Source organism: Platichthys flesus, chromosome 5, assembly GCF_949316205.1.
Source record: "Platichthys flesus chromosome 5, fPlaFle2.1, whole genome shotgun sequence".
In the NCBI taxonomy this organism is placed as follows: domain Eukaryota; kingdom Metazoa; phylum Chordata; class Actinopteri; order Pleuronectiformes; family Pleuronectidae; genus Platichthys; species Platichthys flesus.
In genome coordinates, this window is record NC_084949.1 from 22,334,086 (window position 1) to 22,349,798 (window position 15,713).

General features: G+C 45.9%; 3 protein-coding genes across 3 annotated transcripts; 2 read left to right on the forward strand and 1 right to left on the reverse strand.

Annotated features, from left to right (window-relative positions):
- Nucleotides 1-1,556: 1,556 nt before the first annotated feature.
- Nucleotides 1,557-6,710, forward strand: LOC133953452 (uncharacterized). The gene is made up of 7 exons (XM_062387375.1): nucleotides 1,557-2,029; nucleotides 2,118-2,445; nucleotides 2,783-3,584; nucleotides 3,679-3,888; nucleotides 3,990-4,387; nucleotides 4,545-5,549; nucleotides 6,585-6,710. The coding sequence occupies exons 1-7, from the start codon at nucleotides 1,653-1,655 to the stop codon at nucleotides 6,708-6,710; spliced, it is 3,246 nt and encodes a 1,081-aa protein (XP_062243359.1). The 5' UTR covers nucleotides 1,557-1,652.
- A 2,506-nt stretch (nucleotides 6,711-9,216) lies between these two features.
- LOC133953453 (uncharacterized) lies at nucleotides 9,217-13,237 on the forward strand. Its single transcript, XM_062387376.1, has 7 exons — nucleotides 9,217-9,689; nucleotides 9,778-10,105; nucleotides 10,443-11,244; nucleotides 11,339-11,548; nucleotides 11,650-12,047; nucleotides 12,205-12,945; nucleotides 13,058-13,237. Exons 1-7 carry the CDS (start codon nucleotides 9,313-9,315, stop codon nucleotides 13,235-13,237), a joined length of 3,036 nt encoding a protein of 1,011 aa, XP_062243360.1. The 5' UTR covers nucleotides 9,217-9,312.
- Nucleotides 13,238-14,454: 1,217 nt separating this feature from the next.
- LOC133954488 (protein PERCC1) lies at nucleotides 14,455-15,575 on the reverse strand. The gene is made up of 2 exons (XM_062388935.1): nucleotides 15,482-15,575; nucleotides 14,455-15,388 (listed from the first exon to the last, which is right to left on the reverse strand). Exon 2 carries the CDS (start codon nucleotides 15,371-15,373, stop codon nucleotides 14,528-14,530), a length of 846 nt encoding a protein of 281 aa, XP_062244919.1. The 5' UTR covers nucleotides 15,374-15,388; nucleotides 15,482-15,575; the 3' UTR covers nucleotides 14,455-14,527.
- Nucleotides 15,576-15,713: the final 138 nt, after the last annotated feature.

Below are 15,713 nucleotides of genomic sequence, written 5' to 3' on the forward strand. Positions count from 1 at the left end.
ATGTTCTCATAAACATGTCTTTAGCTACCTTCTATAACATGCTTTAGTTTTCATCTGTCATAATACCCTTATGCCACAACTGAGTTTTTCATAGGATTATTACAATATTACAAGATTGATGGTCTGGCTTTTTCATGTACCTACAATTTAAAATCTACTTTAAAAGTTCATGCATTTCTGTCACCAAAGGCAACATCTTCGAAATCACATAAGGGAATGGCAGACTCAGAGTGGATGTCACGGCTGAGGAAGTTTGCCAACACTGGGTCCTGGCCTGCAGGGGAGGGAAACAGGCCAGCTCCCAGGCAGAAGAAGTGGTACCAGCTTTATCAAATGGTATATGTACATAAATTACCCTAATTTGCATTGTTTTATACTATCACAATGAATGTTATACATAAAAAGCAGTAACTTAAGTTGTATGCACTTAATTAAAATGTACATCTATTATTTTTAGATTGAGAAATGTCCAAGGATGGGACATTCACATCAGTCTTTGTTTGGTCATGTGAGACATTGTACATGTGGATTCCACACTCAGAAGGTAATCCTTTTCAATATAAGTAATATATATATATATATATATATATGTATTTATATATACACAACACTAATGTATGTACTCATGACACAACAGCCAACCACAGCAAGTACTACCCAGGGTCCCACAGGGCAACAGGCAGTAGCAGTGGCTCCCACCCTTCCAGGCACAGTGGTGCAACAGGCAGTAGCAGTGGCTCCTGTCCTTCCACGCACAGTGGAGCGACAAGCAGCAGCAGTGGCTCCCACCCTTCCAGGCACAGTGGTGCAACAGGCAGTAGCAGTGGCTCCTGTCCTCCCAGGCCCTGTGGGGCAGAAACAAAGTACAGCAGGCAGTGCGGTCCCAAAGCAGCGACCCCTGTTGAATTTGTCAATGGTATTCAGAGATTAATTAAGATTCACTGAATGATTGTTTACAATATAACCCTCTCGTGACACAGCCTTTTGCTCTATTGCCTTTCAGTTTACAAAGCCTAGATTTGGTGGCTCCCATGTCACGGCTGCAAAGCCGAATCTTAGTGCTAGCAGGAGAGTAACACAGGTAAATAAGAGATCAAATTGCATCACTTTACATTGTGTTTTTAAGACAACTCACTTAGACTGAATGCTTTACAGACCCAAGCCACCAACCTCCCCACAACTTCTCCGGCCAGCATTGCTATCTTAGTAAGTATTTTAGGTATAGGTTTTCCCAAGACTATTAACAGTATTAAAAGCCATTCAAGTCTAAAATAAAATTTGAAGCCTCAATATTATTGTTTCATGTAGCGCGGCTGTTTGAACTAATAGCTTATGTTTCGATTGTGTTGTCAATGTATCTTCCTTGCTGTGTATTTACAGGCTCCAGACCCTCAGACACATGCTCAGGCTTCGGTGCCTGTCCTCAGCACCACAGCAGTGTGTGCCTCTGTGTCAGTGAGTTATTTAACATTTAATTTCATACTGTGGAGCATAAGCAGCGTCTTTCATCATAATAAAATATGTTGATCCATTTTTTTGTTATTGCACAGACCGCTGACTCCAGGACAGAGACTGAAACACAGCTGCCCCGTTTGTGGTCAGAAGGCTTGCCTCCTGTGGACCATAAATGGATTGTGAAGTCTCTGTTCAAGATGGGGCCAAGAGGAAAATTAGTGCTTAAAGAGAATCTGAAGCTCTGGCACTTTCCACCACAGCCTAGTGGCCTTTACCATCAGGCTCCGGGTCCAGACCGCTTTTTTGCCCATCCACTTCTGGTCTGGATGCCTTACAAGCTGTGGAAGGTGAAGGTGGTCTGTCCAAACCTTGCCTGTGGAGGGCACCAGCTAACAGGAGCGGGTCTGCACAAGAGGGCACGCCGAGTCCTGGACGAGGACAGGATGTACAACATGGTGACAGAGACACTAACCTGCACCAAATGTAGATCCAGCCACGTGTCCTGGAGTCAGACTGTCCTCAAACAACTGTCCAAGGCACAGCAGACACAATTCCGGGTCATCCTCACACAAAAGTGATTACCGTTAATTTACTCTCTTGCCTTTTCAAGTAGAAATGCAGTATATAAAATACAATTACTGATATATCTGTCTATGATCAAGGTTTGCATGTGACATCCGGGTGATCCGAAAACTGCGGGAGAGAGGCCTTGGTAACAGCCCAACGCAGCTTTTAAAGAAGCTGAAGGAGAACCACACAGAGGAGTGGATGAGTCGCGCATTGATGTACACCGACGAGTGTGTGGACTTCAGCGAGCGACCCGCACTGCTGCCCCTGTCGTTTCCCGAGGCTCCAGAGCCTGCTGTTGTGCCGAGCTGTAAGTGGCTCCTGTCCGTTTACTGCCAGGACATTTTGACGAGGGTGGATGACATCATGGCCAGGATTACCTCAACATATGGCACAGTCCTCAAGATGGATTCCACCAGAAAGGTAAAAGAATCTTTGTCTTTCAAATCTGCTGATTATATTAAGATTAATAAGTAATTGATTAGTCCCTCAATGGGGAAATTTAGAATGTTACAGCAGCAGAAAGACATAAAAATAAGTAGCATGTAGTACTAGGGTGAGGGATATAAAGAAGGATATAGAAACATAGTACAGTGAATTTTGCACCGTTGAGAAGTGTTAAAGTGACAGTCCATAGTGAGGTTGCATGTAGTTTTACTAGGAGCAGAGGTGGTTGTATAGCCTTATAGATATATTATTAACGACTGCCTGTATTTCTGAATCATGTTCACAGAGGTCCTCTACATTTTTTGTGCTTCAGATCACCAAGAAGCTCGCTGGAACAGCCAAAGGGACAGCCCACTGGCTAACCTCTGTGGGTAATGAGTACGGTCAGGTTCTCATCAGTGTCATGACCGCTCAGGAGGGAGCTGGCCTGGACTTGATGGCAGCGGGATTGATGAAGAGGTACCAGCTGGCTGGTGTGGATCCCCCTGTTGCCTTATATGTGGACTGTGGCTGCTGCACCGAGGGAGGAGAGACCAAGCTGAAGGCCAGATTCAGCGGGTGGCCGGACATTATTGTAAGGCTTGATATCTGGCACTTTATGCGCAGACTTGCTCTGGGATGCACAACAGATGCTCATCAGCTGTACCCAGGATTTATGTCTCGCCTTTCAGCGAGCATATTTGAGTGGGATGCAGCTGATTTAGCTTTGTTGCGAGAAGCAAAAAGGCAGCAGCTTCGGTCCCAGGGTCTGCCCTCCCTCACTGATGGCGACATAGACAAACAACTCTCCAGGGAGGAGATGTCTCTCCACTGTCGTAGGAGGACCCGTGGTGAGGAGACCACCATTCGCCTGCTGGAGGAGCTGCTTGGGTTGCTGATGGGCAGCAGAGGTAATGACTCCAGTGGTGTTCCCCTGTTTGACCGAGAGAGGATGGAGCACATCTGGCGTGTCCAGAGAAAGCACGTCAAATGCATCCAGGACCCACCAGGTGTTGCTCTATACACCAAGACAGGGGAGCTCACAAAGGGAGGTGTGCGGTTACCTGTTTACAGATGTGCCAGGGGCTCTACATCTCTCGAGTCATTTCATCTACACCTCAACCGCTTCATACCAGGTTTGTGTCTGTCAGACATTTAAGTTTATATGCTGAATAGTCCAAGAATATTTCATCGTTTGATATTTAATATGTATTTAATGTGTACTTTTAGGGACGAGTGCCAACAGTCTGAACTTTCAGATATATCTCCTGGAAGGGCTTCACAGATGGAACCACGACCGGGGGGTTGCTGCTCTGTCCACTGGACAATCTCCTTTGCGCAGCTACTCCAGTGACCTGGTTCAGGCCCTCAACAACAATTATCAGAAGCTGTTTGGCAGGAAGGTGGTACCACAGTTCTGTCCACCCTCACGGTACACTGGTAAGCATTTGTGATTGCATTGGTAATTTACCTCAATTTTTAAACCCTTTATTAACTGTATCAACTTTTGTAAACAATCTAATTTAATTCTGTTGTTTCAGGAGAGCTCATAGGGATGCAATATCTGTTCCGGCAGACTGGTCAGGCACTGCAGGATATGCACCCTGATTCAGAGGAAGCTGCAACCCTGATAGAACAGCATGACGTGGAGGACGACATGGAGCTTGATGAGGGTTTTGCTGACATCATGGAAGATCCCACTGTGTTGAACCTTGGGGTTCCTCAGGCTTCAGCATCTCAGACTCCTGATCCCTCTGCCATTTCTTCTCCTCTTCTCTCCCTGGTTCCTGGTACATCCACCCTGGCTCCTAGTATTTCCACCCTGGCACCTGGCTCATCCTCTGAGGTCCCTGGTACATCCACCCTGGCACCTGACACATCAACCCTGGCCTCTAGTTCCTCCTCTGAAGATGATATTCATGCTGAAGATGAAGACATGGTAAGTCTAGCTGTGTTCGTTTTAGAATATGCATGTAGATATGTGCATGCTTCTTCACTATTTTTGATTACACATGTTAACATATTTTATCATTAAACAAAAAAAGTTTTGTGAGTGAAAGTTTTACACCCTATAAACTGTTGAATCTTTTTTACAGGCTGTTGATGACCAAAATCTCCCCGGATACCAGCATGTGGACAGACTTGCTGAGTATTTGGTGGCGCTTCGGGATCAGACGTCTCTTTGTCTTAGCAACCAACAGGCGAGTAGGATAGTGTCACTGTGGGACAATCTGAATCAAGGTGACAAGCAGCGGGTGGTTTATGCCGCACGACATCAGGAGAGACTTTTGAGTGGACGCTTCAGAACTCCAAAGACGCCCTCAAAAACCCCTGGTGTGGAGAGTACCACCCGCTGCATGTTGGGTGCGAGTAGCACACCTGCCCAGTGGCCTGACTGCTGCCGGTTGGTGGAAACCATGTTCATCAGACTCTGCAATATACACCAAAGCCCGGCAAAAAAGGGTAAGAGGGCTACTTCTCGGTGGTCCTTAATTTTGAGGGATTACCGCAAGATAAGGCAGCTTGTTGTCGGCAACTGCCGGGTGATGCAAGGTTCTGAAATTCAGCTGGTGGAGGTGAATCAGAGCACGCTCATCCAGTGGCATAATCACCGGCAGAAGAAACAGGAGCTCTCTGTGCTGCTCCAAGGCACTGCATTGCCTCCAGCCCTGGCAGAATCCGATGAGCCTCTTCAGGAGGCAAGATTGCTCCCTGCTGCACCCACGCCTGCCCGGAATGAACATCAATACCGGCTGCCGCAGAGTACAGCAGGTCAGGCCAAACAGAGGCAGACGGGATCTGGTCAGCTCCCTGTCAACATAAGGCCAAAGGGACCAGTGAAGAGACAGTTATATGCAACCCCACCAGCTCCAGCACCAGGACCCATCATTACACCTCACATCTTAACACCATCCGGACTGGTTCAGGTTGTCTTTCCTGTGCCAGTAGGCAGCTATCCTCAAACCAGTGCGCCTACCAGCACAGTGGAAGCTGACCCCGCCCCTAAAAGGCCATATAGGCGAACAGTGGCCAGCAACACTTGCAAAAAGTGTGGCCAGTTCCGCACTTCTGTCACTGGACACAGCCAGTACCATGGAAAGGTGTATTGCCCTCAGTTTGAAGCCTTAACAAAAGACCAGTGGTTGGAGGAAATGAGGAAAAAGATGTAAATAGTTCATATTTGTAAATAATAGTTTTATTGTAAATAGTTTTTTTAAATGTTTGTATTTAATTCTGGGTACTACTGCGATAGTCAATTCCATATGCCCTGTTTTTTATCTGTCTGTTTAAATTCAATGTTTCTATAATTCTTATTTCTATGAACACATAAAACTGGTTTACAGCAATATATGAGTGGGTGTTTTTAATGACAGTTAGCAGCACATCAACAACAACAACAACCTCCATAAGAATAATTATGGTGATTCTTATAATGATGAAGCACATTCAATAAGAGAAACATGGTTTGTGAAGTTAATATGGGAGGTGGTCTCTGATGTACAGTAGAAGAAATGTCCTGATGAGGGACCGGAATGGAAAGATCCTCCACTCCTGTCGTTTGATGAGTCCTGTGGAGTGGGAGGTAGTGCAGGTAGGTGTTATTACACAATGAACTAGTCTCATAACAATATAATGTGTAGAAAAATAGGAGGAAATTCGTAATCATATGAGGAATGAACACGCACCTTCGCAATCCCGGAGTCTAGGGTTCGAGTCCCACTCGTGCAATGACCAAAAACATCAAAAGTGTTATATTTGTGTCTAGTCAGCTAGAAATACATTTATCTAATAGAAATTGATATAAAACTTCACATCGCTCCTTTCCTTTTCCTTCTTTCCCTTTTTCCTCCCTTTTCTCCTCTTTTCTCTTCTTCCCCTTCCTTCCCCCTTTCTTCCCCTTCCTTCCCCTTTCTTCCCCTTCTTTGACGGACTATTGTTCCCCAGCTTTAATCCCAGCAGCCGTCGGATCGTCCGGGGAAATGTTTGAAATGTTGAGGAAGATCTGACCTGACAGCCAATCAGGTTCGCGTCCTCAACATTCAGCGGCCAATCGCTGGGGCGAATTGTTCCCTTCGCTCGAACATTTCAAACATTTGACCAATCACAAGGCTTAAATGTTGAAATGTTTGAGACAGCTGATGTGGGCGGGGATGCCTCCGGGAGGGGGCAAGCTGGGGGCGGTCCCAGAGGACGAGCTGACCTGGGAGGACCCGCGCCGCCGGAGTTTACGCTACGCTAGCTTGAGAACGGTCCGACGCTAAAGCTAAGTCTTTCATTCGAAACTACCAAGTTCTTCAAAATGGTAAGAATTTACACATTGAATAGAGTTGCATGATTTGCCCTTAAGTAAAGCAGTTCTTCCACCTGTCTTGTTAAGTTGTCATATCCATGTATTTAGCTAAATGCATTAAAATAAACTCTGTTATCTGACGGCGATTTCGTCGGTTGTCATGGACGGACATTTGTTAATGTTATTTATTTAAGTTGGCTCTAGGGTTAACGTAGTAACATAGAAATAATTTCCCCTGTTGTCATGTTGTCATTGACTTTGTTTTCGTTTTCCACGTTATAAACTGGCTTTCTTTTTCTTGTGTCGACCGAGGGGTGGGGGTGGGGTGCTTAAACTGGGGTTGGGGGAGTTACAGTATGAATACAGTTTACTCTCAGCACTTACACATTTAATACAGGGGTATGACATAACTATACATATAAGAGTAATTCCTCCTGTCACCTAATGTCGTCATATACGTGTATTTAGTTTTCTTACAAACACTTTCACCATTATTTCACCTTTTATCTGCTGCCATTGTTTGCTATTGTAATAGGATATATATATACATGTATATGTCATGTTCTCATAAACATGTCTTTAGCTACCTTCTATAACATGCTTTAGTTTTCATCTGTCATAATACCCTTATGCCACAACTGAGTTTTTCATAGGATTATTACAATATTGCAAGACTGATGGTCTGGCTTTTTCATGTACTTACAATTTAAAATGTATTTTAAAAGTTCATGCATTTCTGTCACCAAAGGCAACATCTTGGGGTATAACATAACTATACATATAAGAGTAATTCCTCCTGTCACCTAATGTTGTCATGACCGTGTATTTAGTTTTCTTACAAACACTTTCACCATTATTTCACCTTTTATCTGCTGCCATTGTTTGCTATTGTAATAGGATATATATATACATGTATATGTCATGTTCTCATAAACATGTCTTTAGCTACCTTCTATAACATGCTTTAGTTTTCATCTGTCATAATACCCTTATGCCACAACTGAGTTTTTCATAGGATTATTACAATATTACAAGATTGATGGTCTGGCTTTTTCATGTACCTACAATTTAAAATCTACTTTAAAAGTTCATGCATTTCTGTCACCAAAGGCAACATCTTCGAAATCACATAAGGGAATGGCAGACTCAGAGTGGATGTCACGGCTGAGGAAGTTTGCCAACACTGGGTCCTGGCCTGCAGGGGAGGGAAACAGGCCAGCTCCCAGGCAGAAGAAGTGGTACCAGCTTTATCAAATGGTATATGTACATAAATTACCCTAATTTGCATTGTTTTATACTATCACAATGAATGTTATACATAAAAAGCAGTAACTTAAGTTGTATGCACTTAATTAAAATGTACATCTATTATTTTTAGATTGAGAAATGTCCAAGGATGGGACATTCACATCAGTCTTTGTTTGGTCATGTGAGACATTGTACATGTGGATTCCACACTCAGAAGGTAATCCTTTTCAATATAAGTAATATATATATATATATATATATATGTATTTATATATACACAACACTAATGTATGTACTCATGACACAACAGCCAACCACAGCAAGTACTACCCAGGGTCCCACAGGGCAACAGGCAGTAGCAGTGGCTCCCACCCTTCCAGGCACAGTGGTGCAACAGGCAGTAGCAGTGGCTCCTGTCCTTCCACGCACAGTGGAGCGACAAGCAGCAGCAGTGGCTCCCACCCTTCCAGGCACAGTGGTGCAACAGGCAGTAGCAGTGGCTCCTGTCCTCCCAGGCCCTGTGGGGCAGAAACAAAGTACAGCAGGCAGTGCGGTCCCAAAGCAGCGACCCCTGTTGAATTTGTCAATGGTATTCAGAGATTAATTAAGATTCACTGAATGATTGTTTACAATATAACCCTCTCGTGACACAGCCTTTTGCTCTATTGCCTTTCAGTTTACAAAGCCTAGATTTGGTGGCTCCCATGTCACGGCTGCAAAGCCGAATCTTAGTGCTAGCAGGAGAGTAACACAGGTAAATAAGAGATCAAATTGCATCACTTTACATTGTGTTTTTAAGACAACTCACTTAGACTGAATGCTTTACAGACCCAAGCCACCAACCTCCCCACAACTTCTCCGGCCAGCATTGCTATCTTAGTAAGTATTTTAGGTATAGGTTTTCCCAAGACTATTAACAGTATTAAAAGCCATTCAAGTCTAAAATAAAATTTGAAGCCTCAATATTATTGTTTCATGTAGCGCGGCTGTTTGAACTAATAGCTTATGTTTCGATTGTGTTGTCAATGTATCTTCCTTGCTGTGTATTTACAGGCTCCAGACCCTCAGACACATGCTCAGGCTTCGGTGCCTGTCCTCAGCACCACAGCAGTGTGTGCCTCTGTGTCAGTGAGTTATTTAACATTTAATTTCATACTGTGGAGCATAAGCAGCGTCTTTCATCATAATAAAATATGTTGATCCATTTTTTTGTTATTGCACAGACCGCTGACTCCAGGACAGAGACTGAAACACAGCTGCCCCGTTTGTGGTCAGAAGGCTTGCCTCCTGTGGACCATAAATGGATTGTGAAGTCTCTGTTCAAGATGGGGCCAAGAGGAAAATTAGTGCTTAAAGAGAATCTGAAGCTCTGGCACTTTCCACCACAGCCTAGTGGCCTTTACCATCAGGCTCCGGGTCCAGACCGCTTTTTTGCCCATCCACTTCTGGTCTGGATGCCTTACAAGCTGTGGAAGGTGAAGGTGGTCTGTCCAAACCTTGCCTGTGGAGGGCACCAGCTAACAGGAGCGGGTCTGCACAAGAGGGCACGCCGAGTCCTGGACGAGGACAGGATGTACAACATGGTGACAGAGACACTAACCTGCACCAAATGTAGATCCAGCCACGTGTCCTGGAGTCAGACTGTCCTCAAACAACTGTCCAAGGCACAGCAGACACAATTCCGGGTCATCCTCACACAAAAGTGATTACCGTTAATTTACTCTCTTGCCTTTTCAAGTAGAAATGCAGTATATAAAATACAATTACTGATATATCTGTCTATGATCAAGGTTTGCATGTGACATCCGGGTGATCCGAAAACTGCGGGAGAGAGGCCTTGGTAACAGCCCAACGCAGCTTTTAAAGAAGCTGAAGGAGAACCACACAGAGGAGTGGATGAGTCGCGCATTGATGTACACCGACGAGTGTGTGGACTTCAGCGAGCGACCCGCACTGCTGCCCCTGTCGTTTCCCGAGGCTCCAGAGCCTGCTGTTGTGCCGAGCTGTAAGTGGCTCCTGTCCGTTTACTGCCAGGACATTTTGACGAGGGTGGATGACATCATGGCCAGGATTACCTCAACATATGGCACAGTCCTCAAGATGGATTCCACCAGAAAGGTAAAAGAATCTTTGTCTTTCAAATCTGCTGATTATATTAAGATTAATAAGTAATTGATTAGTCCCTCAATGGGGAAATTTAGAATGTTACAGCAGCAGAAAGACATAAAAATAAGTAGCATGTAGTACTAGGGTGAGGGATATAAAGAAGGATATAGAAACATAGTACAGTGAATTTTGCACCGTTGAGAAGTGTTAAAGTGACAGTCCATAGTGAGGTTGCATGTAGTTTTACTAGGAGCAGAGGTGGTTGTATAGCCTTATAGATATATTATTAACGACTGCCTGTATTTCTGAATCATGTTCACAGAGGTCCTCTACATTTTTTGTGCTTCAGATCACCAAGAAGCTCGCTGGAACAGCCAAAGGGACAGCCCACTGGCTAACCTCTGTGGGTAATGAGTACGGTCAGGTTCTCATCAGTGTCATGACCGCTCAGGAGGGAGCTGGCCTGGACTTGATGGCAGCGGGATTGATGAAGAGGTACCAGCTGGCTGGTGTGGATCCCCCTGTTGCCTTATATGTGGACTGTGGCTGCTGCACCGAGGGAGGAGAGACCAAGCTGAAGGCCAGATTCAGCGGGTGGCCGGACATTATTGTAAGGCTTGATATCTGGCACTTTATGCGCAGACTTGCTCTGGGATGCACAACAGATGCTCATCAGCTGTACCCAGGATTTATGTCTCGCCTTTCAGCGAGCATATTTGAGTGGGATGCAGCTGATTTAGCTTTGTTGCGAGAAGCAAAAAGGCAGCAGCTTCGGTCCCAGGGTCTGCCCTCCCTCACTGATGGCGACATAGACAAACAACTCTCCAGGGAGGAGATGTCTCTCCACTGTCGTAGGAGGACCCGTGGTGAGGAGACCACCATTCGCCTGCTGGAGGAGCTGCTTGGGTTGCTGATGGGCAGCAGAGGTAATGACTCCAGTGGTGTTCCCCTGTTTGACCGAGAGAGGATGGAGCACATCTGGCGTGTCCAGAGAAAGCACGTCAAATGCATCCAGGACCCACCAGGTGTTGCTCTATACACCAAGACAGGGGAGCTCACAAAGGGAGGTGTGCGGTTACCTGTTTACAGATGTGCCAGGGGCTCTACATCTCTCGAGTCATTTCATCTACACCTCAACCGCTTCATACCAGGTTTGTGTCTGTCAGACATTTAAGTTTATATGCTGAATAGTCCAAGAATATTTCATCGTTTGATATTTAATATGTATTTAATGTGTACTTTTAGGGACGAGTGCCAACAGTCTGAACTTTCAGATATATCTCCTGGAAGGGCTTCACAGATGGAACCACGACCGGGGGGTTGCTGCTCTGTCCACTGGACAATCTCCTTTGCGCAGCTACTCCAGTGACCTGGTTCAGGCCCTCAACAACAATTATCAGAAGCTGTTTGGCAGGAAGGTGGTACCACAGTTCTGTCCACCCTCACGGTACACTGGTAAGCATTTGTGATTGCATTGGTAATTTACCTCAATTTTTAAACCCTTTATTAACTGTATCAACTTTTGTAAACAATCTAATTTAATTCTGTTGTTTCAGGAGAGCTCATAGGGATGCAATATCTGTTCCGGCAGACTGGTCAGGCACTGCAGGATATGCACCCTGATTCAGAGGAAGCTGCAACCCTGATAGAACAGCATGACGTGGAGGACGACATGGAGCTTGATGAGGGTTTTGCTGACATCATGGAAGATCCCACTGTGTTGAACCTTGGGGTTCCTCAGGCTTCAGCATCTCAGACTCCTGATCCCTCTGCCATTTCTTCTCCTCTTCTCTCCCTGGTTCCTGGTACATCCACCCTGGCTCCTAGTATTTCCACCCTGGCACCTGGCTCATCCTCTGAGGTCCCTGGTACATCCACCCTGGCACCTGACACATCAACCCTGGCCTCTAGTTCCTCCTCTGAAGATGATATTCATGCTGAAGATGAAGACATGGTAAGTCTAGCTGTGTTCGTTTTAGAATATGCATGTAGATATGTGCATGCTTCTTCACTATTTTTGATTACACATGTTAACATATTTTATCATTAAACAAAAAAAGTTTTGTGAGTGAAAGTTTTACACCCTATAAACTGTTGAATCTTTTTTACAGGCTGTTGATGACCAAAATCTCCCCGGATACCAGCATGTGGACAGACTTGCTGAGTATTTGGTGGCGCTTCGGGATCAGACGTCTCTTTGTCTTAGCAACCAACAGGCGAGTAGGATAGTGTCACTGTGGGACAATCTGAATCAAGGTGACAAGCAGCGGGTGGTTTATGCCGCACGACATCAGGAGAGACTTTTGAGTGGACGCTTCAGAACTCCAAAGACGCCCTCAAAAACCCCTGGTGTGGAGAGTACCACCCGCTGCATGTTGGGTGCGAGTAGCACACCTGCCCAGTGGCCTGACTGCTGCCGGTTGGTGGAAACCATGTTCATCAGACTCTGCAATATACACCAAAGCCCGGCAAAAAAGGGTAAGAGGGCTACTTCTCGGTGGTCCTTAATTTTGAGGGATTACCGCAAGATAAGGCAGCTTGTTGTCGGCAACTGCCGGGTGATGCAAGGTTCTGAAATTCAGCTGGTGGAGGTGAATCAGAGCACGCTCATCCAGTGGCATAATCACCGGCAGAAGAAACAGGAGCTCTCTGTGCTGCTCCAAGGCACTGCATTGCCTCCAGCCCTGGCAGAATCCGATGAGCCTCTTCAGGAGGCAAGATTGCTCCCTGCTGCACCCACGCCTGCCCGGAATGAACATCAATACCGGCTGCCGCAGAGTACAGCAGGTCAGGCCAAACAGAGGCAGACGGGATCTGGTCAGCTCCCTGTCAACATAAGGCCAAAGGGACCAGTGAAGAGACAGTTATATGCAACCCCACCAGCTCCAGCACCAGGACCCATCATTACACCTCACATCTTAACACCATCCGGACTGGTTCAGGTTGTCTTTCCTGTGCCAGTAGGCAGCTATCCTCAAACCAGTGCGCCTACCAGCACAGTGGAAGCTGACCCCGCCCCTAAAAGGCCATATAGGCGAACAGTGGCCAGCAACACTTGCAAAAAGTGTGGCCAGTTCCGCACTTCTGTCACTGGACACAGCCAGTACCATGGAAAGGTGTATTGCCCTCAGTTTGAAGCCTTAACAAAAGACCAGTGGTTGGAGGAAATGAGGAAAAAGATGTAAATAGTTCATATTTGTAAATAATAGTTTTATTGTAAATAGTTTTTTTAAATGTTTGTATTTAATTCTGGGTACTACTGCGATAGTCAATTCCATATGCCCTGTTTTTTATCTGTCTGTTTAAATTCAATGTTTCTATAATTCTTATTTCTATGAACACATAAAACTGGTTTACAGCAATATATGAGTGGGTGTTTTTAATGACAGTTAGCAGCACATCAACAACAACAACAACCTCCATAAGAATAATTATGGTGATTCTTATAATGATGAAGCACATTCAATAAGAGAAACATGGTTTGTGAAGTTAATATGGGAGGTGGTCTCTGATGTACAGTAGAAGAAATGTCCTGATGAGGGACCGGAATGGAAAGATCCTCCACTCCTGTCGTTTGATGAGTCCTGTGGAGTGGGAGGTAGTGCAGGTAGGTGTTATTACACAATGAACTAGTCTCATAACAATATAATGTGTAGAAAAATAGGAGGAAATTCGTAATCATATGAGGAATGAACACGCACCTTCGCAATCCCGGAGTCTAGGGTTCGAGTCCCACTCGTGCAATGACCAAAAACATCAAAAGTGTTATATTTGTGTCTAGTCAGCTAGAAATACATTTATCTAATAGAAATTGATATAAAACTTCACATCGCTCCTTTCCTTTTCCTTCTTTCCCTTTTTCCTCCCTTTTCTCCTCTTTTCTCTTCTTCCCCTTCCTTCCCCCTTTCTTCCCCTTCCTTCCCCTTTCTTCCCCTTCTTTGACGGACTATTGTTCCCCAGCTTGAACGCAGCGCCTTAGACCGCTCGGCCACGCTACCTGTAGCAACCCTTAATTTTATCAGTTTATAATTAGTCTAACAGAGACATACAAAAGTTCACACTCATATTCACACATATGGACAATTGAGATTCTCCAATCACCCCAACCTACATGTGTTCGTACTGTGGGAGATAACTCTTGTGCTCTTGTTCCAAAGAGAGAGACAGAAAAAACAAGACTTGAACCCAAGACCTTGCTTTGAGGTTAAAGTGCAAACCAACACAAACCAGTAGAATAATACAGGATAGACAGGAATAAAGGAGACACATTCAGGACAAGTTTTATTACAAAGAGTGAACAGGACCTCAGAGCTGTTAGCACAACTATCCTATCAGGGTTCAAATCTCAGAGACACAGGAAACAGACGTTATTCTTTTTTATTAAACTTTTTACAAAGACAAACTGTGACAGACACTACACTTCTCACACTTACTTCAATGCTGCATGTGTGTGGTCTCCGTCAGTGTGTGTGTGAGCTCTGGGTTCGGATCCCAGTACGCCAGCAAGTCGCTGAAGTCCAGCTGATTGTTTTCCAGGCCGTGTGCATTGTGGTCTGTGTTAAAGGGCATGTGTGTGTCATTGTCGGTGTGCGCGCCACCCTGTGAAGGTGTGTTTGTGTTTGTGACGTCAGGTGTGTTGGTGAAGCCGCCCAGGGAGCAGCAGGGGATCGGCTCGGTCCAGAAACTGAGCGGGAGATGCCGTTTGACCATCGGCCGGCCGCGGCCCAGACTCGGGCTCACGTGGTCGAAGAGTTCAGCGAGGGGCCCCAAAACGGAGTTTCCCTTTGAGACCCCGACTGCTTCCTGATTGGCCGCGGAGGAGCCGCTCTCTGGCTCCTCCGGACTTCCCGCTCTGGCTATCCTCAGCAGGTCGTCGTAGTAGCGCAGGCGCCCGCCGGTCATGGCGGAGACGGAGTCGCTGTAGATGTCACGAGCCTCGTGGTCCCCGGAGCAGCGTCCGAAATACCTCTGAACGTCCCGACTGATGAGGTCTGCGAACGTCAGCAGCTGCTTGGTCACATCCAAGGCGCAGGGGGCCGGGTTCAGAAGACCCTCCTCTGAGCAGTCGTCCTCCTCTTCCTCCTCCTGAGCGTCAGATTCTTCATCGTCTTCGTCGTCTTCTCTGTCCTCTTCATCTTCCCTCTCCTCTTCCCTCTCCTCCTGCTTGTCGTCGCCCTCCATTTCAATGTCGTCCTTGCACGGAGAGCTCTGGTAAATCATGGGGAAGTAGGCCGGAGTCTGGGCCTGGACGAGGAAGTTCCTGATGACGCCTGCCGCCATGTTCGCTCGTCAAAGCTGCAGAGACGAGACGAGAGGTGAGAATCTGACAGGACAGAAGGACGGTGACCGGATCAACTCTTTGAAAATACTTTACAAACGTTTCATTACCCAAGAGAAGTTGGAAATTGGCTGAGAATCTGTTGAAGAAAAGGTCTGGTCAGGTCACTGATGGATCCACCTTCCTGTTTGTGTACGTGCATGTGTAATACTGGGCCACTGGGACTGTCACCGTATATATACCTCAGCACGCGGCCGCAGACGTGTGTGTCTCCCGTCTGACGAGGCGGCTTCCAGAACAAATATTTGACTGACGAATTGGTCAAACACTCTTTGTTTACTT

Coding starts and splice junctions, on each gene's coding strand:
- LOC133953452 (XM_062387375.1), top strand. CDS start 1,653: ATGGGGCCAAGAGGAAAATTAGTGCTTAAAGAGAATCTGAAGCTCTGG. Junction 4,388..4,544: donor ATGCTGAAGATGAAGACATG/GTAAGTCTAGCT, acceptor TCTTTTTTACAG/GCTGTTGATGACCAAAATCT. Junction 5,550..6,584: donor ACAGCCAGTACCATGGAAAG/GTGTATTGCCCT, acceptor TGTTTGAGACAG/CTGATGTGGGCGGGGATGCC.
- LOC133953453 (XM_062387376.1), top strand. CDS start 9,313: ATGGGGCCAAGAGGAAAATTAGTGCTTAAAGAGAATCTGAAGCTCTGG. Junction 11,549..11,649: donor TCCACCCTCACGGTACACTG/GTAAGCATTTGT, acceptor CTGTTGTTTCAG/GAGAGCTCATAGGGATGCAA. Junction 12,048..12,204: donor ATGCTGAAGATGAAGACATG/GTAAGTCTAGCT, acceptor TCTTTTTTACAG/GCTGTTGATGACCAAAATCT.
- LOC133954488 (XM_062388935.1), bottom strand. CDS start 15,373: ATGGCGGCAGGCGTCATCAGGAACTTCCTCGTCCAGGCCCAGACTCCG.